This window comes from Eucyclogobius newberryi, unplaced genomic scaffold, assembly GCF_026437365.1.
Source record: "Eucyclogobius newberryi isolate DKJ021-1_F unplaced genomic scaffold, fEucNew1.0.hap1 SCAF_10, whole genome shotgun sequence".
NCBI classification, from domain to species: domain Eukaryota; kingdom Metazoa; phylum Chordata; class Actinopteri; order Gobiiformes; family Gobiidae; genus Eucyclogobius; species Eucyclogobius newberryi.
This window is the reverse complement of record NW_027315724.1, coordinates 35,486,692-35,502,500: the sequence shown is the minus strand read 5'-3', so window position 1 is coordinate 35,502,500 and position 15,809 is coordinate 35,486,692. Positions and strand designations below refer to the sequence as shown.

General features: G+C 43.7%; 2 protein-coding genes across 2 annotated transcripts; both read left to right on the top strand.

Annotated features, from left to right (window-relative positions):
- The first annotated feature begins 634 nt into the window (after window positions 1-634).
- On the top strand, window positions 635-6,076 carry LOC140368826 (uncharacterized). The gene is made up of 3 exons (XM_072455941.1): window positions 635-1,031; window positions 2,339-2,701; window positions 2,841-6,076. Exons 1-3 carry the CDS (start codon window positions 650-652, stop codon window positions 2,912-2,914), a joined length of 819 nt encoding a protein of 272 aa, XP_072312042.1. The 5' UTR covers window positions 635-649; the 3' UTR covers window positions 2,915-6,076.
- Window positions 6,077-8,723: 2,647 nt separating this feature from the next.
- Window positions 8,724-14,922, top strand: LOC140368823 (uncharacterized). Its single transcript, XM_072455927.1, has 4 exons — window positions 8,724-8,870; window positions 11,142-11,504; window positions 12,400-12,762; window positions 13,727-14,922. Exons 1-4 carry the CDS (start codon window positions 8,762-8,764, stop codon window positions 13,729-13,731), a joined length of 840 nt encoding a protein of 279 aa, XP_072312028.1. The 5' UTR covers window positions 8,724-8,761; the 3' UTR covers window positions 13,732-14,922.
- Window positions 14,923-15,809: the final 887 nt, after the last annotated feature.

Below are 15,809 nucleotides of genomic sequence, written 5' to 3'. Positions count from 1 at the left end.
CTCTCACTTGGCTTGTCTCTTTCTGAACCAACACCAAACCAGGACTGAACCAGGACTGAACCAGGTCTAAAGGTTTGAATCCGATCTCTTTTCTGAGGTTTCCTTCAGTCCGTTGAGCTTCTCTGATGATTCCAGCAGCTTCACGTCCTGGTCCAGCAGAAGCTCCTTCTCTGGGCTCGACTCACCTCGACTCGGCTCGACTCGGCTCGACTCGGCTCTGATGTCAAAGGTTGATTCTGAAGATCATCATTTTCTCCAGTGGTTGTGCTGGAAGAGTGTTTGGCTCAGTTTTTAATGTTTGGCATTTTGTCTGTGGCAGAGATCAGCGTTCTATTCTTTTTAGGCAAATGTTTATTTTTGAGGATATATTATTTCAGGTGATGGTTAGGGTTGGGTAACGTTGGGCGATCTTATCTTATATGGCAAAAAAAAGTATACATTTTTTTTCCTTGTGGTAAAAAATCCAGATTCCAGTCCTTGGTGTCAAGGGAATGAGAATGTGTGGGCTTGAAGGTCTCAATACAGTAGAAGGTTTAAAATATGGAAAAAGGAATGATGTTTCAAGTTCGTGTAGTTTTGCTGGTGTCAGAGGTCAGATCCCAGCAGGGCAAGACTTTCATCACAGAGGTCTGAACTCTGCTTTACTCTTATGTTTTTGTATTCTGCAGGTTCTGTGTCTCTGGAGGCTCACTCAGGTTCAGAGGTGGTCCTGACCTGCTCCGCCCCTCCAGGCACTGACCTGGAGGACGTGGTTCTGGAGTGGACCCGATCCGACCTGGAGCGTGACTACATGTTCCTGTACCGAGACGGGCGGCCCTACCTGGTCTATCAACACCCACGTTTCAGATCCAGAGTAGAGCTCAAAGACCCCACCCTCCAGAGCGGCGACCTGTCAATCACCCTGCGCGGCCTCACCAAGCAGGACAGTGGGCGGTACGAGTGCCACGTCGTTGGCCACTCACATGTCAGAAAACGCTCTCTGTACAACACAAAGCCAATCAGAACAATCGATCTCACAGTGCGCGACCCCGGTGAGTTTACGGCTTTCATGCCAAAGAAAGAAAAAACAAACCTAGAATCTAAATATTTATATTTTCACAAATATTTAAAACTGTCAAAACTTGAAACAAGTAGAAAGTAAAGGAGTCGTGGACAATGGCCCTCTACAGAACAAGGCATGAAAAGAACAACTTTTTCTCTTAAAACATAGAAACATATTATTTCCTGAACATACACATAATAATAGTTTCCCTTCATCATCATTTGCGATATTAGGAGCTGAAAGAGGTGGGGGGGAAACTGATGAGCTGCAGATACTGAGGGCCGAGGTGGAGGTGATGAGGGCCCAGCTGATGATGCTGCAGACGAAGAGGAAAAGTAATATCCTGGATTTGGAGTCCAGGTCCCGTAGACCCAACCTCAGACTTGTGGGCGTCCCAGAAGGAGAGGAAGGAGATGATACTGAAAGTTCTCTGGAGAAGATGGTCCCAGAGCTCATCTCAGGCTCTGGAATTGAAGACAGAAAGAGCACATCGCCTGGGCCAACCAAGACCAGCAACTTGTGTGAAGGAACGTGTCATGGAGGCTGCAAAAGAGACCTCCAGTACAAAGAGACCTCCAGTACAAAGGGACCTCCAGTACAAAGGGACCTCCAGTACAAAGGCAAGTGAGTCTTCTTTGCTCCAGATATTTCATACGAGGTTGGTCAACAGTGAGTAAAGTTCCACCACATCTGTGAGGAGCTCAAGAGGAGAAAGCGACTCTTTGATGACTTATGAAGGCAAAAAACACATGCTCAGAACACCAGGAGAAGCTCCTCAGGAAGATGCAAAACACAGATAACTGAAGAGTACGAGGGATGGAGCCACCATCGTGGGGTATGTGGGTTCAGGCGGTGGTCACATGGTGAAACATTTCAGTTCATTTGAAGAGACTGATGATGTGACTTGTTTGTTTTTGACATCAGACTTTATGGGAGGTAGTGTTCCAAGTTCTTTGTGAGGATTGAAGCCAGGAGCGGCCGAGGATCAACTATCAAGAAACTCCTCCCACAGGGCCAGGCTTACGCAGACCAGAGGAGCAGGAATATCTGTTGTTAGACCAGATCAGCAGTTTGAGAATGACTTGTTTTTGTTTTGGGCAAGACCAATCAGAGCTCAGTATAAAAGCTGCTGCCCTCAAACCATTCCATTCAGGTGTAAGTTGAAATGTGTTGTCTTCAAAAACTGGCCACATGAAACCTTTTCTTTTGATCCAAAAAAAGAGTACAGAGCCTGCCAGCTGCTCTAGACTCAGAAAATTCCATGACATGTGTAACCTTGTGGTCCCTGTGTCCCAGAACCTCCAAAGGCTCCAGAACCTGAGACGATACAGGCATTCCCAGGGAAAGACGTGGTACTGCCGATACCACCGGTGAACTTTGCTGTGACCTCTGTGATGTTGAAACGCGCTGACGACCCAGAGCAGTTTGTGTTTCTGCACGGCATGGGCCACCCACACCACCAGAACCCCCAGTACGACGGGCGAGTCCACTTCAAGTCACAGGACCAGACTGAAGTCCAAGACTTGTCCTTGATCCTGCGTGATGTCCAGCCCAGCGATAACGGGACCTACCACTTCCACATCATGCAATCAGCGCACCGCATGAAGAGGGACGTTTCCTCTGCAGAGCCCGACAGAGTGATCATCCTGGAAGTGGCAAGTGAGTGTGGCAGAGTGGTTATCCTGTCTCCTCCCCTCAGCGAGCAGGTTGTGGGTTAAACACTAAACACCTGGAGGTTGTGGGTTAGACCTCTGGAGGTCATTGGTTAGACTTCTGATCTCGCTCTCGTGTTTTTCAGGTGGAGGTGTCACGTTCAAGGCTGGAGTTGGTTTTGTGGCCGCTGCTTTCCTCTCCGTGATGCTTCAGATATAGTAATAAAACGTGTCATTTGTTCCTTTCATTTTTGAATTAAGGATTAGCAACTTAAACAAAAGGCAGATGTCAAGCACAGACCACACGTGTATGTAAACTTTTGTGTTGATGCATTTGTAAAGGACATAATGTCATGGCTCTCTTTAGTTATTTCTGTGAGGCTGCAAAGCGCTCGCCCACTTCCAAACACTAACGCACTGCTCCACCCACTGATTACTGAACATTACCGTTGTAACGGGCAAAGCCTACTTAAAGTGAAACAAATGAATTTGGCGTGACAGCGCCCCCTACAGAGTAAAATAAAATGTATATGGAGAGAAAAATATTTAGTTTTTCGGAATTTTAAGAAATTTGGTACAGAATTCCCTTTTTGCAGCCCGATCAAAAAAGTCTATGAGACTCATGTCATATTTGTTACGGCGTAGCGTAAAGCAAAGCGGAGAAGACGTGATAGCGGATTCAACAATAGGTGTAATAAAAGGAAAATTGGGGCGCGTTAGCGCCCACTCCTCTTGCGTTGTCAGGTGGCGAGGGCCGATCATTGTTTCTTGTGGCTATATTTTCCAGTTATTTCTACAACTCAGATTTTTGTCTGATAGACTGACTGGAACAGATACTTCTTTGTCACAAAAAACTTTCATGAAATGTAGTTCTTTTATGACTTTATTATGAGTTAACAGAAAAAGTGACCAAATCTGCTGGGTCAAAAATATACATACAGTAACATTAATTAGTAATTTTGGCGACTTAGAATCTCTTAACTCCTTGTGAGTAATTCTGAGTGACTTCAGCTGGTGACTTTTCTGAGGCTCGTTGGACACGAACGCTACATTGATGAAGTCAAAGGAGCTTAGCATGTGAAAAGGCGAATCATTTACTTGAACAAGTCGGGAAAGTCACTTGGAGCCATTTCAAAGCAGCTGCAGGTCCAAGAGCAACAGTGCAATTGTTTGTAAGTATAAAGTCCATGGCACTGTTTTGTCACTGCCACGATCGAGGAGAAAACTCAAGCTTTCACCTGCTGCTGGGGGAATCAAGAGGGTGAAGAGTCGACCGAGAACCACCAAAAATTAGATCTGCCAAGAATTAGAACTGCTGTGATCAGCAGCAAACTTTAGTCGAGCCTTAAGGTGGACGAAGATGAAAACATAGATGAAACCTTCTAGGGTAAAGTTCTGTGGTCAGACGAAACAAAAATCAAGCTGTTTGGGCACAATGACCAGCAATATGTTTGGAGGAGAAAAGATGAGGCCTTCAACCCAAGAACACCATGTCTACCGTCACACACTGAGGTGGTAATATTAAGCTGTGGGGCTGTTTTTCTAGCAATGGAACTGGTGCTTTACAGAGGGTAAATGGGATAAAGAAAGAGGAGGAGGATTACCTTCAAATTCTTCAAGAAAACCTAAAATCATCAGATCGAAGGTTGGGTCTTAGGCGCAGGACAATGACCCCAAACACACATCAAAAGTGTTGAATGGAGAATGAAGGTTTTAGAGTGGCCTAAACCTGACTTAAACCCCATCGGGAACATGTGGACAATGCAGAAGAAACAAGTCCATGTCAGAAAGCCAAAGTTAACTGAACTGCACCAATTCTGTCAAGAGGAGTGGTCAAAGATTCACCCAGGAGCTTGTGGGTGGCAACCAAAAGCGTGAGGGAAAAGGGCCAAGGGACATGTAACCAAATATTAGCCTTGCTGTATGTATATTTTTGACCCAGCAGGTTAGGTCACTTTTCGGTTAACCCATAATAAAGTCATAAAAGAACCAAACTTCATGAGTGTTTTTCTGTGACAATGATGTATCTGTTCCAATCAGTCTTTTAGAGGAAAATCAAGAGTTGTAGAAATAACTGGAAACTCAAAAGAGCCATGACATTAGGTTCTTTACAAGTGTACGTACACCTTTGACCACGCCCCTCTATGGGAGACCACATGTTCCTCCCATGGTTCCTCCGCTCTAAACCCTCAGAGAAGTCCACCATGTTCTGCAGAACTGTGGACCGTCTTTTGAAATCCATTACATGAAACGCACAGTTCAACACAAGTGACGTTGAGCTTTTGGACCAGTTTAAGCGACGTGTTCTCCTGATGAGACACGGCAGCTGCAGCGGGAGAACCTGGATCCTGGTTTTCATTTGAACATGATCCATATGTTAGTTCTGCTTGATTATGACATACACACAAACGTTATATACATTTAAATCACTGAATCATTACAGGAAACATATGGATTATTATCAAATACATAACATGTGTAAAATAAGAGAATGCTGTAAGTGCTTTTTTATTCTCAATTCAATCAAATGAACAAATGACACGTGATGCTACAGGAAACTCTAATTGTACTGTAGACGTGACTAATGTACGTATTCTATGTAGCCAATTGTAAGAAACATATTTTTTCTGTTGCTCTTTGTGCACAACAATTTTAATCAACTTTTTATGATTCTAATGTTGTTTTTTACTAGAACACAGTAGACATGGTTTAGGGTTATGTATGTTTATCTCATAATATATCATTATAACCTGTAAAGTCAAGAGATGCGGTAAACAGCGCCCTCTAAAGGAAGTTCCCTTCTACGGCCGCCTGTGATACTTTAGTATTGATACTTTTAAACAAAGTTAATTCATTATAATTTGTCCAGGCGGTTGTAGAAGGGACCTTCCTTTAGAGGGCGCTGTTTACCGTCCTGCAGGAAAAGCAGAAGCATCTGCCGGAACAACAGCTCATGACCATAATAGATCCAAACTAATGACTGAAGTGCAAACGAGGTGAAATAGTACTTTTTAAATGCGGTTTGTGCTCCTCTGGGCCGAGGTGAGAAGGAGCTGTGGACCTGAAGGTGACCTGATCAGAAGATGACCTGATCAGAAGATGACCTGATCAGAAGATGACCTGTACTGAAGATGACCTGTACTGAAGATGCTGCTGCAGCGTGTAATACTTGTGAAAGAATGTGTTCTATACATTTGTCTTTGGATCAGTTGGAGATATAGAACCTCCTGATCCAGAACTAATAAATACTGGGACTCTCTTATTCCTGCTGCCACTGGCATTTTGAACCTTTCAATTGTATTGTTCTTATTCTGAGTGTTCTTTAGTGTGTGTGGTCTTCAAACTGCCCCTCAGGGATAATAAAATATAATGCTTTTCTTTATTTTTTGTTTTCTTTATTGTTTACGGCTGGATATATATATACACAGATACATGTACACACAGTTACATGTACACACAGATACATGTACACACAGATACATGTACACACAGATACATGTACACACAGTTACATGTACACACAGATACATGTACACACAGATACATGTACACACAGTCACATGTACAGACAGATACATGTACACACAGTTACATGTACACACAGATACATGTACACACAGTCACATGTACACACAGTTACATGTACACACAGTTACATGTACACACAGATACATGTACACACAGATACGTGTACACACAGATACATGTACACATGTAGATACATGTACACACAGATACATGTACACACAGATACATGTACACACAGATACATGTACACACAGTTACATGTACACACAGATACATATACACACAGATACATGTACACACAGTTACATGTACACACAGATACATGTACACACAGATACATGTACACACAGATACATGTACACACAGATACATGTACACACAGATACATGTACACACAGTTACATGTACACACAGATACATATACACACAGATACATGTACACACAGATACATGTACACACAGATACATGTACACACAGTTACATGTACACACAGATACATGTACACACAGTTACATGTACACACAGATACATGTACACACAGTTACATGTACACACAGTTACATGTACACACAGATACATGTACACACAGTTACATGTACACACAGTTACATGTACACACAGATACATGTACACACAGATACATGTACACACAGTTACATGTACACACAGATACATGTACACACAGTTACATGTACACACAGATACATGTACACACAGTTACATGTACACACAGTCACATGTACACACAGATACATGTACACACAGATACATGTACACACAGTTACATGTACACACAGTTACATGTACACACAGTTACATGTACACACAGATACATGTACACACAGTTACATGTACACACAGTTACATGTACACACAGATACATGTACACACAGTTACATGTACACACAGTTACATGTACACACAGATACATGTACACACAGATACATGTACACACAGTTACATGTACACACAGTTACATGTACACACAGATACATGTACACACAGATACATGTACACACAGTTACATGTACACACAGATACATGTACACACAGTTACATGTACACACAGATACATGTACACACAGTTACATGTACACACAGATACATGTACACACAGATACATGTACACACAGATACATGTACACACAGATACATGTACACACAGATACATGTACACACAGTTACATGTACACACAGATACATGTACACACAGTTACATGTACACACAGATACATGTACACACAGTTACATGTACACACAGATACATGTACACACAGATACATGTACACACAGTTACATGTACACACAGATACATGTACACATGTAGATACATGTACACACAGATACATGTACACACAGATACATGTACACACAGATACATGTACACACAGTTACATGTACACACAGATACATAAATCATCAGCCACTGTGCATCTCGTTTGTGGGATGCCTCTTTTCCAGGTGGGTCTGCTCTTATTACCCTGTCATTGAACGTACAGTTTCAGTGGTTGAGACGAGAACATCCTGTTTATTCTCTTGGTTTCATTCTCTCTGGTGCAGCTCTTTAGGCGGCTGGCCAAGGCTTGGAGCCTTTGTCTCGAATGCTTCATGTGGGCATCTGGTTGTGCCTCTTCTGGGCCTCAGACAGTTGACTCTCTCCGAGCTGACTTGATCTTAGCCTCCAACCTTCTTTTCATGGTGGGTATTTCATCTCATGATTGCTCTTACGATATATGTATATATATATAAAAAGGTGGGTTTAGGATGGCACTTCATGGAATAACCCTGAAGCACATGGCAAGATAGGCTTCCTGTGTAGAAGGTAATGGATGAAGGGCACATGAGTGTGGTTGAAACCAACTTTCAACTCGGACTTGGACTTGATCAAATGGACTAATACTTGGGATTTGGACCTGGGGCTCTGTGAGTTCAGACGACTCGATGCTCATTCTCAAAATAAATAAATGTGTTTCACGTCTCTCACTTTTCTACCAGAACTTATATTTATTTTTAAAGGAGAACCATTCACAAAAAGCATAAGAATGACAAAAATATGAGGCTGAATTCAGCTGTCGGGTAATGACTTAAAAGGAAAAATGGATCTTAGCCGAACAGTGTCGCCATGGAAACCACAATCCTAGAAACGAGCAGTGATGCTGGCAATGTTCTGACTTCATTCACACCTGTCGCTCTGGGAAAATGCAGGTACATTCCCATGTGTGAACGAGGCTCTGAAAACGCCATGATAAAGAGTGTCAGAGAAAACTTTTAGTAAAGGCTTAAATGTATTTATGTTTGATGTGGTTTAGTCATCTGCACTGAACTCCCTCTTAAGCGCTCTCTCCTCCCTGCTCTCTCCTCCCTCCTCCCTCCTCTCTCCTCCTCCCTCCTCCTCCCTCCCTCCTCCTCCTCCCTCCATTACCTCCCTCCCTCCCTCCCTCCTCCTCCCTCATTGTCTTCCTCCTTCCTTCTATTCAGACATACGCAGTTTAGATTTTGCTTTCACCTGGTCATCTCATCACCTTCGACCTCTCAGACATGTCTCCTGCGGCCCTCCCATCATCATGGCCCATGTACAGAAGGTCACCGCTTCTTCTGCTGCTGCTGCTGTGGACGACCGCTCTGACCAGCTCCACCAGCCCTCCAGGTCAGACATTTACCACTAAACCAGGGCTAAACCAGGGCTAAACCAGGGCTAAACCAGGGCTAAACCAGGGCTAAACCAGGGCTAAACCAGGACTAAACCAGCTCTAAACCACGGCTAAATCAGGACTAAACCAGGTCTAAACCAGGACTAAACCAGCTCTAAACCACGGCTAAATCAGGACTAAACCAGGTCTAAACCAGGACTAATCCACGGGTAAATCAGGACGAAACCAGGGCTAAACCATGTCTAAACCAGGTCTAAACAAGGACTAAACCAGAACTAAACCAGGACTAAACCAAGAATCAACTCGGATCTTTTAACCTAATTTAACCAGGACTAAATTAAGTCTTTAGTAGGTGAGTTAAACCAGGACTAGAACTAAACATTCTGTTACGTCTGACGCGTGCGATATTGTGTTTTACAGTAAATGTTCTTTTAAAATGTCATTATATCCTATTATATCAAAACTGTGGGAATAGAAACAGAAAGTTACTGTTTTTACACAATGTGAACAAAACTGCAGTAACTTAAAAATATATATATATTATTGTTATTCTTTGTTTTCTGTAACTTTGTCTAAAGTCTACTCCAGACTCTGACTCTTTGTTTGTCTTGTTATAAACCAATAAGATGAGATGAAGCTTCACACTTTTATTTTATAACTGAAATAGAAATAAAAGTCATATAAAAGTTAAGATATTACTCAGAGTTCTGATCTTAAACTGCCACATAAACCCAGTCAAACCGGTTTATTTAAATATGTAGTGACATTAGTGAAAACTTTTTAGATGAGTTCTGCCTGGAAACAGACGAGTCATCACTGTTCTCTGCTCTGATTGGTTTATTTATCACATTTACGAGTTTGTATTTGGAATTGGATGATTCAGAGTTTTTAAAATAACAAGATACTGTTTTATATCATATTATCATATTATCATATTATCATATTATAATAGTTCGACCGATACGAGTTTGTATTTGGAATTGGATGATTCAGAGTTTTTAAAATAACAAGATACTGTTTTATATCATATTATCATATTATCATATTATAATAGTTCGACCGATAGTGGAAGCTGTGATTCAGGAGGAGCAGAGTGGTTTAGGTCCGGGTCGTGGAACACTGGACCAGCTCTAGACTCTCCACCAGGGGGCGCCAGGGTTCATGGGAGTTTGCCCAACCAGTCCACATGTGCTTTGTGGATCTGGAGAAGGCTTTCGATCGTGTCCCTTGGGGTGTCCTTTGGGGGGTGCTCCAGGAGGATGGGGTCCGGGGCCCTTTGCTCAGGGCTGTCCGGTCCCTGTATGACCGGAGCAGGAGCTGTGTTCGCTGCAGTAAGTCAGACCTGTTCCCAGTGTGGGACTCCTCAGGGCTGCGCTTTGTCACCGGTACTGTTCATAGTTTTTATGGACAGAATTTCTAGGCGCAGTCAGGGGTCAGAGGGTGTGGTCAGGGGTCGGAGGGTGTGGTCAGGGGTTGGAGGGTGTCCGGTTTGGGGACCACAGGATTCCATCTCTGCTGTTTGCAGACGATGTTGTCCTGATGGCTCCATCAAACCCGGACCTGCAGCTGCACTGGGACGGTTTGAGCCGAGTGTGAAGCGTCTGGGATGAGAATCAGCTCCAAATCCGAGGCCATGGTTCTCGACCGGAAAAAGGTGTCATGCCCTCTTCAGGTGGGTGGTGAGTCCTTGGCCCAAGTGGAGGAGTTCAAGTATCTCGGGGTCATGTTCACGAGTGAGGGAAGGATGGAGCGTGAGATCGACAGTTGGATCGCTGACAGTTGGATCGTTGCAGTGGCTGCAGTGATGCAGTCGTTCCTGACCTCACCTATGGTCAGGAGCTTTGGGTAATGACCCTAAGGACGAGATCGCAGATACAAGCGGTCGAAATGAGTTTCCTCCGCCGGGTGGCTGGCGCTCCCTTAGAGATAGGGGGAGGAACCGCTGCCGCTCCAGCTGAGGAGGCTCAGGCATCTGTTCTGGGGCCTCATGGGCGCCTCCCTGGGGAGGTGTTTCGGGCATGTCCCACCGAGAATCTCACTCTCAATTCAGATTTGATTAATTGCCCAACCCGAAGAACAGGGTTTGGTTTAGTTTGGTTTTGGGACATGGAATCATAGTCCTGAGCCACGACAAAATGCAGTTTATTCAGAACGTTTGCAGTGTTAGAGCGTTGCAGACGTAACAGACGCTGGAGGGGAAGTGCATTATGTCCAAATATAGATGACATATTAGTAAAGGTGCTGTATTTAAACTTCATATGTTGCAGGTTCTCTGTCTCTGGAGGCTCACTCAAGTTCAGAGGTGGTCCTGACCTGCTCCGCCCCTCCAGGCACTGACCTGGAGGACGTGGTTCTGAAGTGGACCCGATCCGACCTGGAGCGTGACTACATGTTCCTGTACCGAGACGGGCGGCCCTACCTGGTCTATCAACACCCACGTTTCAGATCCCGAGTAGAGCTCAAAGACCCCACCCTCCAGAGCGGCGACCTGTCAATCACGCTGCGCGGCCTCACCAAGCAGGACAGTGGGCGGTACGAGTGCCACGTCATTGGCCACTCACATGTCAGGAAACGCTCTTTTCACAACGATAAGCCAATCAGAATCATCGATCTCACAGTGCGCGACCCCGGTGAGTTTATGGCTTTCATGCCAGAGAAAGAAAAACTGAAAACAAGTGGAAAGTAAAGGAGTCGTGGACAACGGCCTTCTACAGAACAAGGCTGGGCGAAATAACAAAAAAAGTGCCACTATTTCCCTCATATTGATATAATTACATAAAAAGAACAACTTCATTCTCCAAAAATAAAACAGTAAAATGGTTACACATTTTATTTCCTGATAACGTGTAATCCCTCATTCTTCCAGGAGTGTTCAGTTGTTTCATCTGGACTGTTTTTCAAAAGGAGTTTTTGGTTTCACTTGCTCTTTGTTTCCTATCAGACGTGTGATTGGCTATCTACATCCTGTTTGAACCTGACTTTTGCTCGCTCCTCACTGAGTACATGACTAGCAACAGAATGCCTTGTGCGTCTCCCGCTCCAGGGTTTCAAAACATTATTATATACGACTGGAAGGTTGAATCTTAAACCTCCATTTCAGTTTAAAGAAGGACTCTCTTTTTTAACATAGATTGCCTCTTTAACTCCTCTTTCAAACCATCTTTTCTCCTGCGTCACCTCACTATCGTCAATTGAGTGGTTTGTGGCTTTAAGATGAGGATGCACTGCGCTCTGAGGTCCTGAACTCCAGTGTCTTCTGTGCTGATAACCAAAAGCAGCCGAGAGGAGCATAAATATCTCTGTTGTCAGACCAGTTCAGCGGTTTGAGAAAGATTTTTCAAAACGTCTAGTTCCTGCTTTGAGTAAGACCAATCAGAGCTCAGTATAAAAGCTGCTGAGCTCAAATCATTTCATCAGATTGAAAAAAAGAGTACAGAGCCTGCCAGCTGCTCTAGACTCAGAAAATGTCTAAAATGTACATTTTCCTTCCTTGACATGTGTAACCTTGTGGTCCCTGTGTCCCAGAACCTCCAAAGGCTCCAGAACCTGAGACGATCCAGGCGTTCCCAGGGAAAGACGTGGTACTGCCGATACCACCGGTGAACTTCTCTGTGACCTCTGTGATGTTGAAACGTGCTGACGACCCAGAGCACTTTGTGTTTCTGCACGGCATGGGCCACCCACGCCACCAGAACCCCCAGTACGACGGGCGAGTCCACTTCAAGTCACAGGACCAGACTGAAGTCCAAGACCTGTCCTTGATCCTGCGTAATGTCCAGCCCAGCGATAACGGGACCTACCACTTCCACATCATGCAATCAGCGCACCGCATGAAGAGGGACGTTTCCTCTGCAGAGCCCGACAGAGTGATCATCCTGAAAGTGGCAAGTGAGTGTGGCAGAGTGGTTATCCTGTCTCCTCCCCTCAGCGAGCAGGTCGTGGACTTCTGGAGGTCGTTGGTTAGACTTCTGGAGGTCGAGGGTTAGACTTCTGGAGGTTTTGGGTTAGACTTCTGAAGGTCGACGGTTAGAGTTCTGGAGGTTTTGGGTTAGACTTCTGGAGGTCATTGTTTAGACTTCTGAAGGTCGTTGGTTAGACTTCTGGAGGTTTTGGGTTAGACTTCTGAAGGTCGACGGTTAGACTTCTGGAGGTTGTTGGTTAGACTTCTGGAGGTCGTTGGTTAGACTTCTGGAGGTTTTGGGTTAGACTTCTGGAGGTCGTTGGTTAAACTTCTGGAGGTTTTGGGTTAGACTTCTGGAGGTCGTTGGTTAGACTTCTAGAGGTTTTGGGTTAGACTTCTGGAGGTCGTGAGTTAGACCTCTGGAGATTTTGGGTTAGACTTCTGGAGGTTGTTGGTTAGACTTCTGGAGGTTTTGGGTTAGACTTCTGGAGGTCATTGGTTAGACTTCTGAAGGTCGTTGGTTAGACTTCTGGAGGTTTTGGGTTAGACTTCTGGAGGTTTTGGGTTAGACTTCTGGATGTTGTGGGTTAGACTTCTGGAGGTTTTGGGTTAGACTTCTGGAGGTCGTGAGTTAGACTTCTGGAGATTTTGGGTTAGACTTCTGGAGGTTGTTGGTTAGACTTCTGGAGGTTTTGGGTTAGACTTCTGGAGGTCATTGGTTAGACTTCTGAAGGTCGTTGGTTAGACTTCTGGAGGTTTTGGGTTAGACTTCTGGAGGTTTTGGGTTAGACTTCTGGATGTCGTGGGGCTAGACTTCTGGAGGTTTTGGGTTAGACTTCTGGAGGTCGAGGGTTAGACTTCTGGAGGTCGTGGGTTAGACTTCTGGAGGTCGTTGGTTAGACTTCTGGAGGTCGTTGGTTAAACTTCCGATCTCGCTCTTGTGTTTTTCAGGTTGAGGCTTCACGTTCAAGGCTGGAGTTGGTGTTGTGGCCGCTGCTTTCTTCTCCGTGATGCTTCAGATATAGTAATAAAACGTGTCATTTAATTTTTGAATTGCGGAAAATGTAAAGCACAGACCACAAATTCCATGTAAAAGACCACATAGCTATAGCCACATAGTAACAAAGTTTTGTTCATTGACAGTGGCAATAAACCCTTTCTGATTCTGATTCTGATACATGTTCCTCCCATGGTTCCTCCGCTCTAAACCCTCAGAGAAGTCCACCATGTTCTGCAGAACTGTGGACCGTCTTTTGAAATCCATTACATGAAACGCACAGTTCAACACAAGTGACGTTGAGCTTTTGGACCAGTTTAAGCGACGTGTTCTCCTGATGAGACACGGCAGCTGCAGCGGGAGAACCTGGATCCTGGTTTTCATTTGAACATGATCCATATGTTAGTTCTGCTTGATTATGACATACACACAAACGTTATATACATTTAAATCACTGAATCATTACAGGAAACATATGGATTATTATCAAATACATAACATGTGTAAAATAAGAGAATGCTGTAAGTGCTTTTTATTCTCAATTCAATCAATGAACAAATGACACGTGATGCTACAGGAAACTCTAATTGTGTTTTAATTAACTGTAGACGTGATTAATGCATGTATTCTATGTAGCCAATTGTAAGAAACATATTTTACTGTTGTTTATTTACCTTTTCTGATTCTAATGTTGTTATTTACTAGATTTACTAGAGCACAGTAGAAATGGTTTAGGGTTGTGTGTCGTGTAATCCCTCATTCGCCCAGGAGTGTTCCATTGTAGAAAAAAATGTTTAGTTGTTTCATTTGGACTCAATTTTAGAAAAAACAAAACAGTTCGACTCTCGTCCAAGAGTCATTGTCAATCTGCGAATTTAGACCGGGAACTCAGATATTTATTCTATTCTGTGGTAAGCCCCGCCCACCGGGCAGGCCCTCCTGAAGTAAAAGAAAAACTGAAACTTACACCTCTTTGTGTAAGCCTCTATCAGTCCTTTAATGGGCTAATTAGTCTCCCCATTAAAGGACTTATGGTGTTTGTGTTTGTGTTTTTTGCAAAGCTCCTTCAGATATGATTTAATGTTTAATATTTGATGTGTTTGAATGACCAGAATTTAACTTTAATTTCTTATTTTGTCTCTCGGATGGAATGAAGTCCAGTTAATAAAATGATAATACATAATCTTAAAGCCAGATTGTCGTTCTTCTTTAGAAATAAAAAAGTGTCTTCATGTTAATTGCAGGAAACAGTTAATCCAGGCTACATTAATTTTGTCTCAAGTGCTAAAAACCTGTTAAAACCCATTTCTCACCAGCATTAAAGTGCGTACGACAGGTTTTCACAATGTTCTAATTTTGACTTTATCTATCGTACATAAAAATTATGGTTTTACATAAATCGAGCAGGTATTTGAGGAGAAAACGTGCAAAAAAATAAACTATAGAAAAATAACAGGAAGTGACATCACACCAACTTAACCTTGTAGTTATCGTGAATTAATCACTCATCCCCGTTTTTAATTTGTTTTATTTTCCCACCGGATGTTACGGAGTGGAGCTCCACCCACTCCGTCACATCCGGACACTGAAACTACTATAATAACGAGGATTTGACTCTCTAGTTGACCTGATTTTTAAAGAAAAACATTCCTTAATAATGTATAAAGGGAAAAGCTCCACTGGAGGCATTACTCCTTTCGTGGTGTTGTGTTTTCTGCTTGCGGCCTGGCTACCGTAGCCGGAAATTACGTCATTGTCATTACCGAGTGTAGCTCCACCCACTCCCGTGCCGTCGGGACCAAACCTCCTCCTCACCGCGTCTGCTGCTTTGCTCTGCTTAAACCTTAAACCCGCGACCTACAACGGCTCCAACTCAACACAGCCGAAGGTAAAAGGAGAATGACATGATATTTGTCCAGGAATGTGTTTCATTCACTTATATCCAGCGTTTAGGACATGCGGTTAGGCTCAGGGTCGGCACCATTTTGTTTTTACCGTTGTCCCAGCAACGATAGACTCGGGAAACTACCGGAAGTT